This window comes from Biomphalaria glabrata, chromosome 15 (assembly GCF_947242115.1).
Source record: "Biomphalaria glabrata chromosome 15, xgBioGlab47.1, whole genome shotgun sequence".
In the NCBI taxonomy this organism is placed as follows: Eukaryota; Metazoa; Mollusca; class Gastropoda; family Planorbidae; genus Biomphalaria; species Biomphalaria glabrata.
Window position 1 is genome coordinate 1062760 of NC_074725.1, and position 17465 is coordinate 1080224.

Genomic DNA, 17465 nt, shown 5'->3' on the forward strand with positions numbered 1-17465 from the left:
TTATGCTTTTCAATATTTTTCTATTACCTTTAGATCTAATCTAAACTATACTATTACCGAAAATTCATTCAAATAAAATTCAACATTAGACTAGTTCTTCATCCTGATAGTTTTTGTTTGTTTTGTGATTTAGAAACTTTCATAACAAATATGGAGAATTTTCTTTCCACAATTTTAAGTTTTAGATCTAGTTAGATAGATTTATCTAGTATAGTAAGTGTAGCCTTCGGGATTGTGCAGCTTTAGAGGAGTAGCATGTAAGTTATAACATTCAATGATTCATCATGCGATTTTGCCGAATTTCGGGCACTCAATCATTCACATCATTGCTTCTGACAGTGACACTTCTCAGTGACTTCTGTTAATCACTGTTTTACTATTATTACTATACTAGTCTATTATAGTCTATAGACTATAGTTATAATAGTTTTAGTTTTAGATACTAAGATAGTGTTTAAGTCTTAAGTGAAAGTGTTTTATGTCAAATATGTCTTTAAGTTAAGTCTTACTTATGACTTATCATTATGTTACAACTTACATGCATTTATAAATTACAGTAACTTACGTTTATCGAACAAGTTAAGCTCATTCGCCGACATTTTTTATGTTTGAATTTGTGTATCTCCGTAAAAATTAGACCTAGAAAAAAACTGATTGTATCTGTGAACTCCTCATCCATTTTTCTTAAAAAGTAGACATGTTTTATTCTATTACTACTCATAGTTAAACTTATATTTGATGTTAAAATGGGTCAGGTTGATGATTTCAAAAGCTTAAATTATCGAACACTTTTTTAGCTTTATCTTATCTTATCGAACATATGTAGAACTTATCGAACACACGAGAAGTATGGTGTTTTAAAAGTGTTATAATCCTAAAATTTTGTGAAAAGTATGGTGTTTCAAAAGTGTTATAATCTATATTTTTTTATTTATATCATTTTCTTTTTGCGCCATGTCAAGAAAGACAGATTTTTAGTCATTTTCAAATGGTCCACATCGAAGGAATCTATCACTGATCAGCTCTGCTTAGAAACTGACGGTGCTAAGCCCAGTAACGCATTACCGTAGTACTTATTTAGGTCTAAGCTATTTTGAGACATAAGGCCATTAATAAATTAAATCCAGATATTATTTATTTGAGGGAGAGCCTAATAAGCTTTGGTAGCCAATAGATAATCCCGCCCTCCCCAAGTCATTGCAGGACACAACAGTTTACTTGGTTGACCTAAAAACAAAACATACGGTACGCGGCCCTACGTAACTAGCCGCCGATCTAGCACGCTCAGTGTATGTAACAGCCTAAAAGTCAGTGCTAGATATTTTTCGATCTGGGCGGGGAGGTGGGGGGGTGCTGAAAAGCTATGGTAGCTTGCAAGCTGTTACCTATAGATGTAGATAAATCCGCCCTCCCTAAACCACCTGGTTGACCAAAAAAAAACAAACTTGACAACGTATTTTAGAGCACGCTTAGTATTTGTCACACACACACACAAACAACATAACTATATATACTACGTATCTATCATGCCTAGTGTTTGTGACCTAATTAGCGGCTTGACCGTAGGTACTCGACTGATGGCTCCTCCCCCTTTCCCCTCAACATTGTTCTTACTACAACTTGAACAATGTTTTGGGGCTGTGTTGATGGCCTGGTTTACACCTGTGTGTTACGCTATCACTGACCATTTTTTTTTTGTTGTGTGTTAGTCTGGTGGCTGCGTTTGGATTGAGTCTTGAAATTTACGTTGTTACTTTTCACTGAAAAAGTGTGAATGTTGGAGAGTGGAAGCGCGGGTAAGGGGGTGTAGGCAGAATAAGAGAGTGGTTAAATGCGTTATTGTTATTATTTTTGTGTATTTGTGATGTTTCAAAGGAGTGTCTTTGTAGCGCATTAATATATATATATATATATATCTATATATATAAATAATTTTATAGACCCGGCGCCACACGTCTAGATCGAGAAGAACAACTGACTCTATGTATTTGAGGCTGACGTCACATTCTAATGGTCGATCAATTATTGATGATCTCTGGATACAGTGTCTTGACTGTTTCTCTCCCCCCCCCCCCCGACCTTTTTTTTTTACCTGCCCAAGACATTTTTATTTCAAAATACCATAATATCTGCATTCTATACCCCCCCCCCCCCCCTTTGCCCTTTCGTTTTATTAATATCTCTTCACATCAAGCACATGCGCTAGGTATTGGTTTATAACACATAATTCAGAAGTTAATAGAATGGGGCAAATTCAGAAGTTAATAGAATGGGGCGAATTCAGAAGTTAATAGAATGGGGCATCTGAAAAAGAAACAACAACTGAATACATTCCACTGAGTTCCTCCACCGTGTATGGCATTGATACTATTAGCATCTAGCTATAATATATGTCATAAAATCAAGCTTTTAAAATGGGTACAATTAGTGCATATATCGATGTAAATCTATTTACTTAAAAAAATATAGCACATTTACGGTAAACCACAAATAACTGATACAAATTGTAACATATGATTAATTTATATCTGTACTTTGCATTACATTATTTAAAAAAATAACAATTAAAAAATATATAATTTAAATATTTTGTCTTCTTTGGGTTATATCCCTTTGATGTTTATTTTTAACATTAAAATGGCGTTCGATATCTTACGAAGCTGAGATTGCTTATATAAAAACTGCTATTATCGAACACCCCCTTTTTAAACCTCAATTTTCATGTTTAGGTAACAAAGGACACTTTCAAATAAATAGTTGTAAATATTTCTCAGCCTAATTAGAAGCGTATTATATAGTTTTTTTGAGCTGAAGCATCATTAGCATTAAAAAATACCCTTAACCCGAGACTCACTCCACTCTTCCCAAGAGTTCAAAAAATGTGAAATTTTTATACCAATATTACCAATGCACTTTGAATATAAGTAAAAAAATGATCCTCGGGTGAAAATGAAACTAATTATAACTTAACTATAAAGAAATGGACGATGCACAATAAGAATGGACTAGTTTCTTTATAATCATCGAAATAAAGGTGAATTTTAAAAAATACAATGGGGTGTTCGATAAGTACCTTAAAACGAAGGTGTTCGATAGATGTAAGTTACTCTATAATAAATATATAATATATATTAGAATTAGATTTCTATGAGTATGAGTATTGTGTACTCTGGTCTGGATCATAAACTCATACATGATGATGACAATTGACATGATTTCGGATGATGATACTCTCACTCTCAGCCTCTGACGGCTCTGACTCTGATCATGTCTGATGTTGATGAGTTCAGAGTTGATGTGGTCTACTAGTCTCTAGAGATTAATTAATAAGATAGTGAAAGTGGAAGTTTGTAAGCATAAAGACTATTAACCGTGACCATTATTAGGCATTATTATTTAGATCTATATAAATTATTTAAATAATTTGATTTTCTAGAGTTCAGCTGGAGTACAGCGAGAGTGTCGAACAAATTAATCCTGCTGGCAATCATTTTGACATTTGATTTTTTATAGATCTAGCTGACATGAAAAAATGATGGTAACTAAATGGTATCATGAATTCCCCACCCTTTTGTCATAAAAATAGATATATTTTGAAGTAACGTCTGTATTATATAAGAAGATATTATATACTATCAAATACGTTGTTCTATCTGGCCCATGGAAACGTCAGTGTAGAAAATCCCCCTTTTATATAAAATAGGTTGAAATATCAATCTTTTCCTTCGTTAGGGCCTTCACTATTAACCTTTAACATTTGTGCCTTCTAAAATGGGACTCTGAATGTAGAATCTACCTTGAAAAGTGAACGCATCTTTACTTATTTGTGGAACTTGATAATAAAACAACATATGTAATTTATAAAGAAAGTGTGGATATTTTTTTAAAAATTTATATATACATAATGGCAGTGTGAAACAAATATGACAGCATTCTTGGATTGATCCGCGAATGAAAGATTATTAAACTACGCCTAAAGATTGGAGGAATAATGAGAATATTTACCAAAAAGAGACCACAAAATGAGTTGGTGGTAAAGCTAGATTTAATGTTGCTCACATTTAAAGTAGAGAAATGAAGCCATTTTCTGACGACATAAAAAAGGATAAACTTCCTATGTCTCATTAATTAATGTAAGTCTCTAATGAAATAGTTTCAGGTCGATTTCATTTCATTTTTGTACCTTTTCAGTCATGTAGCCCGTGACACGAGTGTTAGAAATTAAAATGGACCGCCGGTTAAATTAGGTTGGGCATCACTGCACTAAATTATTTAACTTACAAGAATACAATCTAATAAAAAACTTGGAAAGACACAAAGATAAAGGCACATTTCTTGTTCCTTATAATGCTAGAACAATTCATGGGTGCTCCTTCTTCTCTAGTGTCACTAGAGCATGGAATAGGTTGCCTGAATCAGCCAGGAAAACCAATGACTTAGCATGACTTTGTTAAGCTTCAGTTAAGAAGGAACATCTGGTTCTTAACATAGCTTCTAATGTATACAAGTTAAAGTGTCTAGATGCCATTGTAATTTGCAATTTGTCAATTATGTATATAATGTATATAATTATTTAATATATATATTGTAATAAATGAAGGGAGGCAACTCAACGAGGTATAGGTGTTTATTTACATGGAGACATGACAAACACGTAGGACATTTGCCTTGAGTACAGCATCTTCATATCCGACATTCTAGACTTGGGCGGAACTTGTTCTCTCTCCTCTCTAACTCATTATCCTTCTTAGTCTAGTCGCTAATAGTGCGCACCTTCTGCACTATCTTGGACGATGGTGTGCATGGCGGGGTTATAACAATATATATATAAGGGGTGTAAAAGTAGGTATACAGTGGTAAAAAAAACAACATTTATATATTTACTGCATTTATTATACTGACAGAATAAATTTATTCTATGTAGTCTTTGTAACTTATGAATGTTTTATTTTATGTTGATAGAGTTTCAATACAAAGAACATACACATTATGAGAAAACTAAAATAGTCGCTGTAGCCTCTTCAGTGTGTCAATAATCAAACTTTAGAAATGATTGCTTTATCTGGACCTTCAGGATTCCGTAAGTAGACCTGATCTATGAGTCAATTATATCTAGAACTAATGCTTAGCAAGATAAAGGTATCCCCTTGGGGTCTAAGGGGGCTGATGATGTAAACCTGATTTGTTGGCCCACAGGGTGTCATATGGCCAGCACAAGGACCCACCACCTTTACATCCCCAAAATATGTCAGGTACCCATTAGAGTTGAGCAGACTAAGGGGGTGGGGGGAAGCCTAAAAATCCTTAAGCTCAAAAACCCAGTCTTCACCAGTATTTGACCTTGAGACCCCCCTCAATTTGGAAACCAAGAGGTTTAGCACTTGACCACTGTGATCCACATTAGCTAGTAGAAAGGTACAATTAAAAAAACATTATATGCATAATTGTACTAGTATGTATCAACTTGATGTGTATGTACTTTAAGGGCACTTTATTTGTTGAAAAGTAGTTTGGTATTTCAATACATATATTGCCTTAAGAAAATTGATAAACTTTGAATAGAAAAGTCTAGTCACAGGGTAGTTGGCAGAAAAATAGTTAAGAAATATTTCTCCTTATTACTGCAATGAGTAGTACTGTACCTGCTATAGACCTTTAGACTATGTGCCCATTCAGGACACTAACTTTCATTTGGTTTCCTTTTATCTACTAGACGGTGCCCCGGTGACCAAGTTTATCCTGTGTCATGCCTTCATGACCTATTTGTTGTTTTCGTTTCCGCTTCAACATTTTCAGTATTTATTTCGCTACAACCAGGAAGTATTGGCCACCAATCAGGTATCTAATGTTAATATTTATATAATGTAATATTTAATAAGCATGTTATTCTAATTCTTATTATTTGTGTGTTGTTGGTTTTTTTTTTTACACCCCCCCCCTTTTTTTTTTAAATCAAATCCACCATTGCCGGATACTGTTTTGATCCTTTCTTGAGAAGGTAATTTAATTTTAAAATAACTTATCTGTTTGTAAAGTCTGAAATTATGTTAAAAAACATATTAATATTAGTAATAAACCGCTTATATATAGTGGTTGCCCTGGGTTGTTGTGAAGATCATAGTCTAAGGGTTTGGATTGCTGGTGAGCAGCCCCGAAGCCCTAGTACAGTCTTTTAAGGACAGGAACATTTTAACATTTAACATTCCAACAATAGCACATTCTCCAAGGAGAGTAATCTCGTTCATATAGTTAATAAAGGATTTCTTGAACTGTAGAACAACTTTACGAGTCATGTGGATCATCAGATCAATCTAAACAAAAATAGTTGATTACATAGTCCAACACATACTACCTATCTCTGGTAGGAAAAACTTTCCTACTCTTACAGAATCATATAACACACACTTCCAACAATTCTTGACTTTAACTCTCTCAAAGCCCTATCTCCAACTCTGCATAGCTCTCTCAGTCTCCTGTCACCAACTTAAAATCGCACACACCTCACATACCCCTACTCCCATTCATGTGGACCAGGATCACACCCCCTCATGATAGCCGTGGTCAACCTCTCAACACCTGAGGTAGAGTAAGACTTAAAATTTACCCCTACCTTGAATATAACTAAACATGGTTTGTAACACTAGGATAATAAAAGATGGGCTTTCCATTTTAATAATTAAAAAAAAAATTATCAGAACCTTTATAAATATTTGTCACATTGTTAACATGTTTTATTACATATTGTAATTCTTTTGTTTTTTTTGGTCTCAGTTCAAGAGAATGTTTTTTTCTAAACTGGTTTTCTTGGATCTACCAGACCTCCTGTTCACTGCCATGTTGATCTACAATTTTAGAATGTTTGAGAGAAGATTTGGCTCACGAAAATTTGTGGTGAGCTTTTTTGGTTTTCTTTGATTTTTTGCTCATTTACTCTTCCCTTTACTAGCGTTGCATATTAACTCTTTCTTTCCGTAATTATTTTCCACGTTTCGACAGCGACTTTTTATTTTGCTCAGTATTTCACTACCCTGTTATGATTAAGCTTCAATAACTTTTTTGTTTGTTATCAGGAAATGTTTTATTTGGTATAAATTAAAGGGAACTGCATGCTCTTTTTATATAAGACAAAGTAAAGTTTATAAAGTCTAACATTAATTTAATTTAATGAGTTCAAATCAACAATGGTATCATCAATTAAGAGTTAATTTGCATTTTTTCTATGAATTTTCAAACCTTTAATAACTTGATAAGGTTTGTATGCAATACTACAGCCATGATAGTCCATATTATTTTTATACTAGATTAATACTATTTTTATTTCAGTCACATTTGTTAGCCACACTTCTGCTGGGAAGTTTGTTAGAGTTAATGGCCTTTGCAGTTCTTAACAGACTAGAAATTAGATTAGGGGACATGCCTACAGGATTGTAAGTAATGTCTTTCATTTATCTGTGCCTTATCTGAAAATATACTAGATTTTAAGTTTTCTGTTGTGTGGCTGTAACCAATGTTCATGGAAATCTTGTACTAAATCTAGATTAAAGTACACTGCAAACTACTAAGAAAGAAAGAAATGTCTTGTAAAGCTTTCAGTCGAAGTGTATTTGCTTCTCTGACAGCAGATAATTAATCTCATAAATATATAGTTATAGAAGTGATAAAGAATATCTGTTGCTTTTCTGATATCTTATTTGCTATTGTTCCGTTGAAGATAAAGAACTAAATTTGAATGGATGGCGCCACACGAAAATGGTCACAACTTTGTTAAATATTTATATATTTGTTTAAAAGGCTATCTATATTTTTTTAATATATTTCCTACGCCCTTCCAAAAAAAAAAAAGGCTTATATTGTTATATTTAACAAATATATGACTTTATATTTTCAATGTTTCCTCATTAAACTATCTTACAATAAAACATTGAAGATTCAGCATTGCTGCTAGTATCAAAAATGTCATCTATATCTTCAGGTTCAGTTTGGTGTTTCCTTTGTATGTCCCACTCTACTGCACTGTGCCTCGAGTAGCTCTGGTGACTCTTTTGGGGGTTCCTGTGACAGGAAAGACTATCAACTATATCCTTGGTCTGCAGATGGCTACATCTAGAATAGAGAACCTTGTGGTGGTAGCCTGTGCTCTGGTGGGTCATTAGAGAAACTGATTATTTGTAAAAAAAACATGAGGAGTAGAAGTGACATATTAGATCAATACCTTTATTCTTAACAAAAAAGAAATGACATGACAAGCAGTGCAGAATCGACCAGTTTTTAAGACAATTGATCAAAAAGTTTTGTTGTTGGTTATTTTTAGGCATAATTTTGTTTTTTGGATTTTTGGTATGGAACGTACATAATTAAAATAAGCTTACTAGGCATATAAGCTGGTAATTTCAGTTTTAAAATAGGTTTCAATTTGGGACTTTTTTTTTGTGTGCATATTTTAGATTTACATCTAAATGTAACATTTGTTCAAAGAAAGAATGAAGCATTTTTTGAAAATTAAATACACTGCTTAAAAAACAAAATGATTGCAACATTATTTTTGTTAGAAGATATCAATGCTTAAAAGTTCAAGTACCTTATAATAGATTACAAATTTATTCAAAACAGAAGAAGTATTTGTTATATGGATTTGATTAAAAAAATGGTCTTGAGAGATTGAAGGAAAGAAAAAAAGCAAATTTTAAACAATCCATAAAGTATGTAAAGTTCCTTTAAAGACATTGTGATCTATAGGGCAGATGAAGTAGAGATCATCTGTTTCTATGGCCAACAGTTAACGAGAGTGTCTTGTGGCCAGGACAATGACAAACTCCTTTTCTTTCGCCAACTATACTGACAACCGATTATTGATTATAATGACAGTTTACTATAAGCTCATAATTTATTTTGTCAATCTTTTATTCATTTAAGCCTGCAAATTCAGGGCCTAGATTATTACGAGTTTAGTTGAACACATTTTTTGGTGAATTTTTTATTTAAAAAATATGTGTTTTTGTTTGAGTGGGGTTTTTTTGTTGTTGTTTTTTTGTAATTATTCTTTTTTAATTTGGCAAAACAGATTGTATTAATTAATTAATTTTTTTTTTTACTTCTGTCAGGTCTCTGGGATATTATGGAGAGTAAATTTCCTCAAGATTCAAAAGTTTCTACAGGTTCCAAAACTTGTGGGCAATCAGTTTGATTATTGCCTGGGTAGATTTCTGGAGTCTCCTGTGTCTAAATCCCTTGCATTGCCTATGGGAGCCACACTGGAGTTGCAGCAGAGGGAGAGGATGGATCGACTGGAACAGCAGATGATGATGTCTGCCTTACAAGCCAGCAGACGTGTAGAGATTGGTAGACCTCAGCCATTAGTAAGTACATATCAGTGGCAGTCGATTTCCTGTTTTCATATAAACTGCTTGATATGTCTATAAAAAAAATATTTTTAAGTTTGTAATTAAAAAAGCTAATAATTTTTATATTGATTTTTAACAAAAACAGGATTTGGCTGCAGGGTCAAATTTATTTGACAGCTTGAATATGAATAGGCATATACAGCGCAGTCAGTCAGGTTGGTGATGCTTTGAAATTTAGTTTTAAACCTCTTTATTTTTATAACATTCTTAAAACCTACAAGAAAAAGAAATATATTTATTTATTTTTGTTTATTTATATCAAAATTGAAGGTAAATAAGCATACGTTACTTCAGTCAATCTTATTTGAAATAGGCTGGACATTAGCATGTGAATAGATCTGAGGATTAAAATACATATAGAGATGATTAAACAGGATAAGACTGTGTTAGTAATGCTTCTTTAGATATTTCAAAGTACTGTTAGAGACTAAAAGTATCAAAAAGTAATGCGTTACAGTTTGCTATTTGTTATAGATTAAATCTTGTTTGTTTGTTTTTTTGTTGTTTTTAAGTGTTACATATGGTAAAGTTGACCTGCATAATGTTATTGTTAAATTTGATAAATCTTGAGCTGGTCTAGTGTGGTTCACCAAAAGGTTTGAAAGTATATATATTTTCAACTTATTGAAGGATGCATGTGACTACCAGCAAACTAACAAACTTATGTAGGAATAAAGGGAGCAAAAGTAAAAAACTGAAGCCACATTCATTCCCACTTTTTATTTTGGACAGTAAAACTACAGGCAAGAAACACAGTACGTGAAACAAAACATACGCAAAGTCATGCCATAGCCTTCACAATATCTCACACTGGGGGTTCAAACAACTCTCAGCACATGAAAACATACACCGTAAAACTGAGTTTCAACGAAACAAATAATGTTGTCACTACTTTAATAAGGGAGTCGGGGTGGCTGGGGGGTAAAGCGCTTGGCTTCTGAACCGAGGTCCTGGGTTGGTATCCTGGTGACTAAAATTTTTAATTTCGGGATCTTGAAGAGGCCACTGAAGCCGCCCAGCTCTAATGGGCACCTGACATTAGTTTGGGGGAAAGGTAAAGGTGGTTGGTCCTAGTGCTGGCCAATAGACACCCTCATTAACCATGTGCCACAGAAACAGATGATCTTTACATCATCTGCCCTATAGATTGCCAAGTCTGAAAGGGGAGCTATACTTTTACTTTACTTTATAATCCTTGTGTTTCAAATAAGCGCTGCTGACACATATGTTTAAAAACTTTTGTATTTATAAATAGAGATGTGTAATTTTAGTATGTTTCTTTCTAGGTGCTTCACATAACATTGGTGATAATAATGTTTCAGAAGAACAGGTCAGTTGATAAATCGATTAATTTAGTACCAAATGATTATGTCACTTTGGTCACCCAAGATGACAGAAGTCACATACTTTGTGAATAGTAATTAGAACTGGTGGTGGCTCATGTACATTCCTAAAAGAATTATTTTTTTTAAACCTTATTTTAACAATTTTAGCAAAAGGCTACCACAATAATTCAAATTCATTTTAAAATTTATCTTTTATTTATTTATCTTAAAAAAATTTTTTTTTAATTAATTAATTTATGTAATAATTTATCTTTTAAAAAGAAACTTTGTTTATTACGAAGCTTATATCAACTCACTTTGTTTGTAAATGACATATCTCCCACAGCCAATCTCAGATCAAGCTGGAATTTTGCTTTTACCTGACAACACAAGAAAAAAATTAAAAAATAAACCAATTAGTTTATGAACTATTGCTAATTAATTATTTTTTGGTATCTTGAACAAGGGAAAGAAGTTGTACCTGACTGAAGCGGTGGTATAAGCTGAATTAGTCCCCTTTATAGGTCCACACTCTAAATTGAAACCCATAAATAACTATACAATCTTCTCTAGTCATAAGCACCTCACTAGCAGAGTGGTTAGCACGACGCCCTGAGGAGGCGTCGGCCACGAGTGCAAGTTCAGGTCATCTCTCTCTTTTTTTTTTTTTTTTTTTTTTTTTTTTTATTTTTTTTTTTGTGAATGCTTTTGAAAACCAATTATGGTGCAATCCACCCAGATATCCCATCTTTTCTTTCCTCCCCTTCCTCTGACACTAGCTTAAAGGTAGTTTCTTATAAATCATAATGATTTGTAACTTAACTTTTCCTTTTAAGGTTCGTCGATTTGTTGAAATGGGATTCAGCGATGAACGTGCACGTCAAGCTTTAAGGTCAGCCAATAACAACCCCACCCTAGCAACCAACTTTTTATTGCAGAATATGTAGGATAATCTCCAGTGCCAGTGCAGCAGGTGTTGGTGGCAACTTCATAATAAAACGATTGGTTACCATCGGCATAGGATTTGTCTTTTTTTTCCTATCATAATCAGAGGCAATGTTATTTAACTGACGAAATAGCTGTTGATGTGGTTTAAAGCTAGTAAAAACTCTTTGATTTTTGTTTCACTTTAATATTGGGATGTAAACTTTTGCGTAAGCAGCTTTTGAATATTCATTATTTCATGAAAGATTTAGATAATGATTAGTCTTTAATCAAACTTTGCTCTCTTCAAAGAAGATTTAAAATTGTATTGCATCAAAAATCTCACACCAAGTATATCTTGCTATATACCATTAAAAATTGATGTTGATGTTTGCATAATTGATCAACTTCTGTGTTATTTTTGTTGAAAAAAAAATTTTGTTTAAAGTTATTGTTTTTTTTTTTTTGGCTGTTGATATTTTTTTTCTTTAGTAGTTGATTTAGACTGTCCACTTGATTTTACATTTGTTTCATTTTAATGTCTTTCATTTTCTTCATCACAATATTGGGTTTTCTTTGACAAAGTTGGCAGTTTTTATGGTTGTTATAAATGTATTGTTAAACTGTATTTTTTTTTAACTCATTGTCAAATTACATGTTTTACTCCATTTGGAGAGAAGAATAGGTTGAAGGCAAAAGTCAGTACATCCAACTATAAAAGCTTTTGATTGGAAGTGGAAATCATTTAACTTATATATAAAGATGAAGAATTTGATTTATTTGCTACTTTTATATAGTATATTCCAGACAGAATAATTTAACATATTAATTTTTCTTATATAGAAGTAGGAGTTTAACTATTGTTGTTTTTAAATTACTTTTGTGTAACACATTTTTCATGCTGCAGTGTGTTTGGTGCCCTATAGTCCAATTTCTTTTGCTGGCTTGTAGGGGGGGGGGGAGATGGTATCTGGAACGTTTGCCTTTAGGTGCTCGGCAAACAATGCTCAGCTCGATTCAGGATTTGAACTTGAGCCCCCTTGATAGATAGTCAAGGATTTGCCTCTCAGCCATGTATCCCACATGTTGGGAAGTATGTTGTTTTAGTAATGTTAAACTGTTTTTGTTATGAAACATCCATAAACCACTTTTGTTTTTTTTTTAATTGTTGTTGGGTTGTTGTTTTTTTGGAAGATAATTTATTTCTTTTATCCGAGCTACTGAATCAGCCAGGAAAACTAGCTACGTAGCAAAGTTTAAGTCACTGATTAACATGCATGACTAGATTGACACATGAAATGGATAGTATGTAATTATCTTCTGTTTTGAAGTAACGTCTGTAATCTGTAAGATACGAAGAGGGTACTGTTTTCTTTGTTTCACGGCGAAATAATAATATAATGAAAGAATAAAATAAGGGAAGTAAACAATTTGATGTTTGCCAATCGGTTGATGGAGGCATGAATAAAAGAAAACATCTCCCTTTTTTTTAAAATGTAAACATAGGAATGAGAAATGTTTAGTTTATTTATATGTGTCAAGAAATGAGTGACACCAACATTTACTGTTGTAAATTTTGCATGTAATGTTAAAGAGAAACTGGAATATGAATGTATATTTTGTGTGCTGTTTTACTAATTGGTTGCTTTAATTATGTATTGTTATTGCACATTGTAAAACAAACCTAATTTCCTCACGGATATGAAAGGTTATTGTTAATATTATTCCTTTTAGCATTTAGAAATTCATTAATGTAAATGAAACAATGAAATTTTTATTTTCATGGGACGGGATTAAATTAAATCACATTTTTTTTTTTTTGCTTTATTTTATTTTTATATTTATAAGTAGACAATATGACTAACAGTCCTCCAATGTGCATCAATGAAGTTGACCATAGGCTTAGTGGAAAAATAAACCACCTTTGTCAACAGATGGTGCATGCTTAGGTGTACAGCTAGTTATAATTGTCATTAGCATGTTCGCAATTAGGAATTGTTGACACTGTAATTTAATATAATTGTTCCCCCCCCCCCCCCCCCCGTCACATTACCTGACTGTCACAGTACTGTCACCTGATGGTTCTGAGTTCAAACCTTGCATCTTGCAGCAAGTTTGGGCTAGAACTCAATTTATATTTCTGATTGAATGCCTGACATAAACAAAGATGTGTCCAACTACCTTCATTTCACATATTTACCTGCCTTTTTCCTGAATTGGCCTGACTTTGAACTTGGTTATGCGCTTAGCAATTATGTTTTTGGTCTCAATGCTCTTATGCTACTTCAGTAGCCATGAATTAAAAATGTTAATTTCTATCAATATTTAGTCGTGTATTACACTTCTAAGATGGTTGTTTCTATCTGGGGAGATAATAAGTAGCCCTTGAAAGTTTCCTTTCTGAGACACATTTCTCCAGTTACCGAGAGTTGAATCTAAAAAGCAATACTATATATTACATTTGGCATCAACTCGGATGCAGGAGCCTCGAAAAGGAAAACCATAGTAATCACAAACTGCTAAGATGCTCTTGATTTTCACAGACTCAGAAATAACAAAGATTTACTGCTGCAGGGGTGAATGTCTGTATAGAATAGAAAAATTCAAGAAACATGCATATAGGTAACCCTGCCCACCCCTGACCTATATGCATGTTCATTGTATTTTTTTGATTTTCCCACAAGGTTTATTCTTGAAACCTTAAAACCATAAGGAAGATGGAATATAAAATTAAGAGTGCCTGTTCTCCTAAAAATAATAGCATTCAGATGTGGATCCGAATCATCGGCCCAATTCTGCAGGTTTTTCAGGGGTGCCAGGTATCTACCGACACACCTCTGGTTTTTATACTAATCTTAAGTAAGACAAAGAAGAAACAACAACTAGATATGATGAATCAGCTGTTATATTCTGAATTGTTTTGTGCACTAGCCAAATACAACTTTTTAAATGGACTATTAACTGAACACACCTTTGTTCTGAGGTCAAGGATACTGTGTAGTAGCCTGTGTGTGATGAAAATGTCCAGAATAAATACCATTTGTTGTTAAAATGTGTTATCTCATATCTATTAACATTTTATCAGGACCACTCTGAAATTCTATATGTTAAAGCCTTCTCTACTTGATGTACAAAGTCATAGGATCTGTTGATTGTGAACTCATTTTTCTAAGTCAAAGTTTGTGCTGTCCCTTCACTAGAACTTCACTTCACTTATGTGTTCCATACTTGTTATCATTTATATACTCTGTTCGCAAATAATAAATATTCTATGCTTGTTTTTTTTTTAAACTAGGTGTTTTTGTGTATTTTTTTAAATAATTAAATATGGTTAAACTCTTGGGTCGTTTCAGTATTTACAGAGCTCAACAGCATATTTAGGTTTCAATTAATATAGACTGAGTACAATGAGGAAGATCTATAAAAGACCAAAATTTTCCCTTTCAGACCTTGTGGTCTATAGGGCAGATGATGTAAAAGTCATCTGATTCTGTGGCCTACGGTTAATGAGGGTGTCATGTGGCCAGCACAACGACCAACCGCCTTTACTTTTCCCCAACTGATGTCAGGTACCCATTAGAGCTGGGTAGACTCAGAGGCGCCCAAGGATCCCGAAATAAAAATCCCAGACTTCACCAGGATTCAAACCCGGGACCCCCCGGTTCAGAAGCCAAGCACTTTACCACTCAGCCACCGCGCCTCTATAAAAAACAAAAAAAAAATGTAAAAAATATTCAAATTAATAATGACTTGCTAGTCAACCTATAACGATACTGAAAAAGAACAGAAAAAAACTTATCACATGGAAGAATGCAGAAGTACCCATCAACTTTCACTTCGAAAAACCCAACTACTCACAAAACTTCCTATTTTTTTCCTACAGATTATTCAAAACATTTGACCACATAATGTGCATACTGTTCCCCGTTTAAACTCTTTCATACATAACTAAACCTAGACACTCAGTCTTATCTTCTATGCTAACATTCTTTCTGACAGCATCTTAGAAAGGACTTAATACAAATTTCATTGACTGAAGAGCAACAAGCGGACACAAATCAGGAAATCAAAGATCTGCCTCTTATTAAATGACCCTATAGCTTACAGTTCTTGTTTTTCTATTATCACTTTTCGCCCCAAGGAAACGCTTCAAAGACCAGCTTAGGCGCCAACTTGCCTTAGCTGACATAGAAGAGAGCACCTGGTTACATGCGGCCTCAGAACGAGACAGCTGGAGGTCACTCACAAAGGCCTCGGGATACACATTTGAGACCAAAAGAAAATCCGAGGACAGACGCAGACGGCGAAAAGAAAATCTAAATCGACCACCTGCGGACAATGGTTATGCTTGCCCTGGGTGTGGCAAAATATGTAGGTCACAGTTGGGGCTGCGCAGTCACGGGAAATACTGCATTCCTCATTGATCATCGGACTCGGAAGACAAGCTTTAAATTATTATAATCACTTTTAGATCTAGTAGAAATCAGAGACCTGAAGCTGCTGGGCCTATAAGTTATAAAATCCAAAAAAAAAAATACAGACCTTCATCAACAGATGCCTGAGAAATATCCTAAAAATACACTGGTACGACAAAGTAGAAAACACCAAACTGTGGGAGATGAGTGGACAGAAAAATATAGAGGTACAGATCTTAGAGAGGAAGTGGAGATGGATTGGTCACACCCTTAGAAAAGATACCAGCAACAGAGCTAGGCAGGCCTTAGAGTGGAACCCCCAGGGAACAAGACACAGAGGAAGACCAAAAAGAACATGGCGACGCAGTGTACTTGAAGAAGCAGAGAAGACCGGGAAGAGCTGGGACACCATCAAAAAGCTAGCAAGAGACGGTGGAGAGTGGCGTGTTTTTGTCGAGGCCCTATGTTCCATGAGGAACTCAAAGGAGTGATGATGATGATGATGATGTCACTGATTAACATAGAGCTAGCGAGGCTACATGACTAGGTCGACACATAGGACGTAGGCTAATTATAATCTCTTTTAAAGTAACGTCTGTAATTTATAAGATTAAGACAAATAATGTTTTACATATTTCTGATGTTGCTTCAGAGTTGAAAATAATCAACATCCCAGCCCAAACTTCCCGCAAAAACAGGACGACGGGGAGGGGGGGCGGTGGGCAGGATATGAACCTGGGACGACCGAATGACAGTCCAGCGCGCATACCGCACGACCAGCCAGACATTGTGCCATCGAACTTGTTTAAATGTTTGTTGTCTACTTCAGTGATGCCCAAAATGCGGTCCAGATCCGGCCCGCGACAATGTGTTATCCGGCCCATCAAAACATCGGAACCAAATGTAGTAAATTACACAAACAAAGGTTGAAAAATAAAATTTAGGCTATGTCTCTAAGCTAGAGCTCTTTCTTCCATGGATTACCTTCCTTGCTATTCTAATATTCATATGTTTTTTTGAACTAGCATTGTACGTGACATTTTGTGTGTGTAACCCAGGGCATCGTTTTGGATCGTCTTTGTATCTTATATGATACAGACGTTACTTTAAAAAAAAAAGAAGATGATTACGTCCTACGCGTCATGCATCAATGCAAGTGGTACTGTACCATTAATATGTGTGCGTTAATTAGGCCTAAATGAGAAATCTGAAGAAACCAAAAAAAAAAAAAAATGTAGGCTCTGAATGTAAAACTTCGAAAAACAGTTGGAGATGTAGGCTATGGTTGGGTGTCACAGTTGACATGCTCCAAGAGTTATTAGAAAAGTTGTCAATTCATTTTTTTTCTCTTTAAGATAAGATACTTTTTATTGATCCAATCATGGAACTATACACGTAAT

At 34.1% G+C, this 17465-nt stretch overlaps 1 protein-coding gene across 1 annotated transcript; it reads left to right on the plus strand.

Moving 5' to 3' along the window:
- The first annotated feature begins 98 nt into the window (after positions 1-98).
- LOC106050668 (ubiquitin-associated domain-containing protein 2-like) lies at positions 99-14941 on the plus strand. Its single transcript, XM_056011780.1, has 10 exons — positions 99-257; positions 4963-5080; positions 5714-5838; positions 6772-6891; positions 7324-7427; positions 7973-8141; positions 9102-9356; positions 9487-9556; positions 10688-10731; positions 11563-14941. Exons 2-10 carry the CDS (start codon positions 5050-5052, stop codon positions 11671-11673), a joined length of 1029 nt encoding a protein of 342 aa, XP_055867755.1. The 5' UTR covers positions 99-257; positions 4963-5049; the 3' UTR covers positions 11674-14941.
- The last annotated feature ends 2524 nt before the right edge of the window (positions 14942-17465 follow it).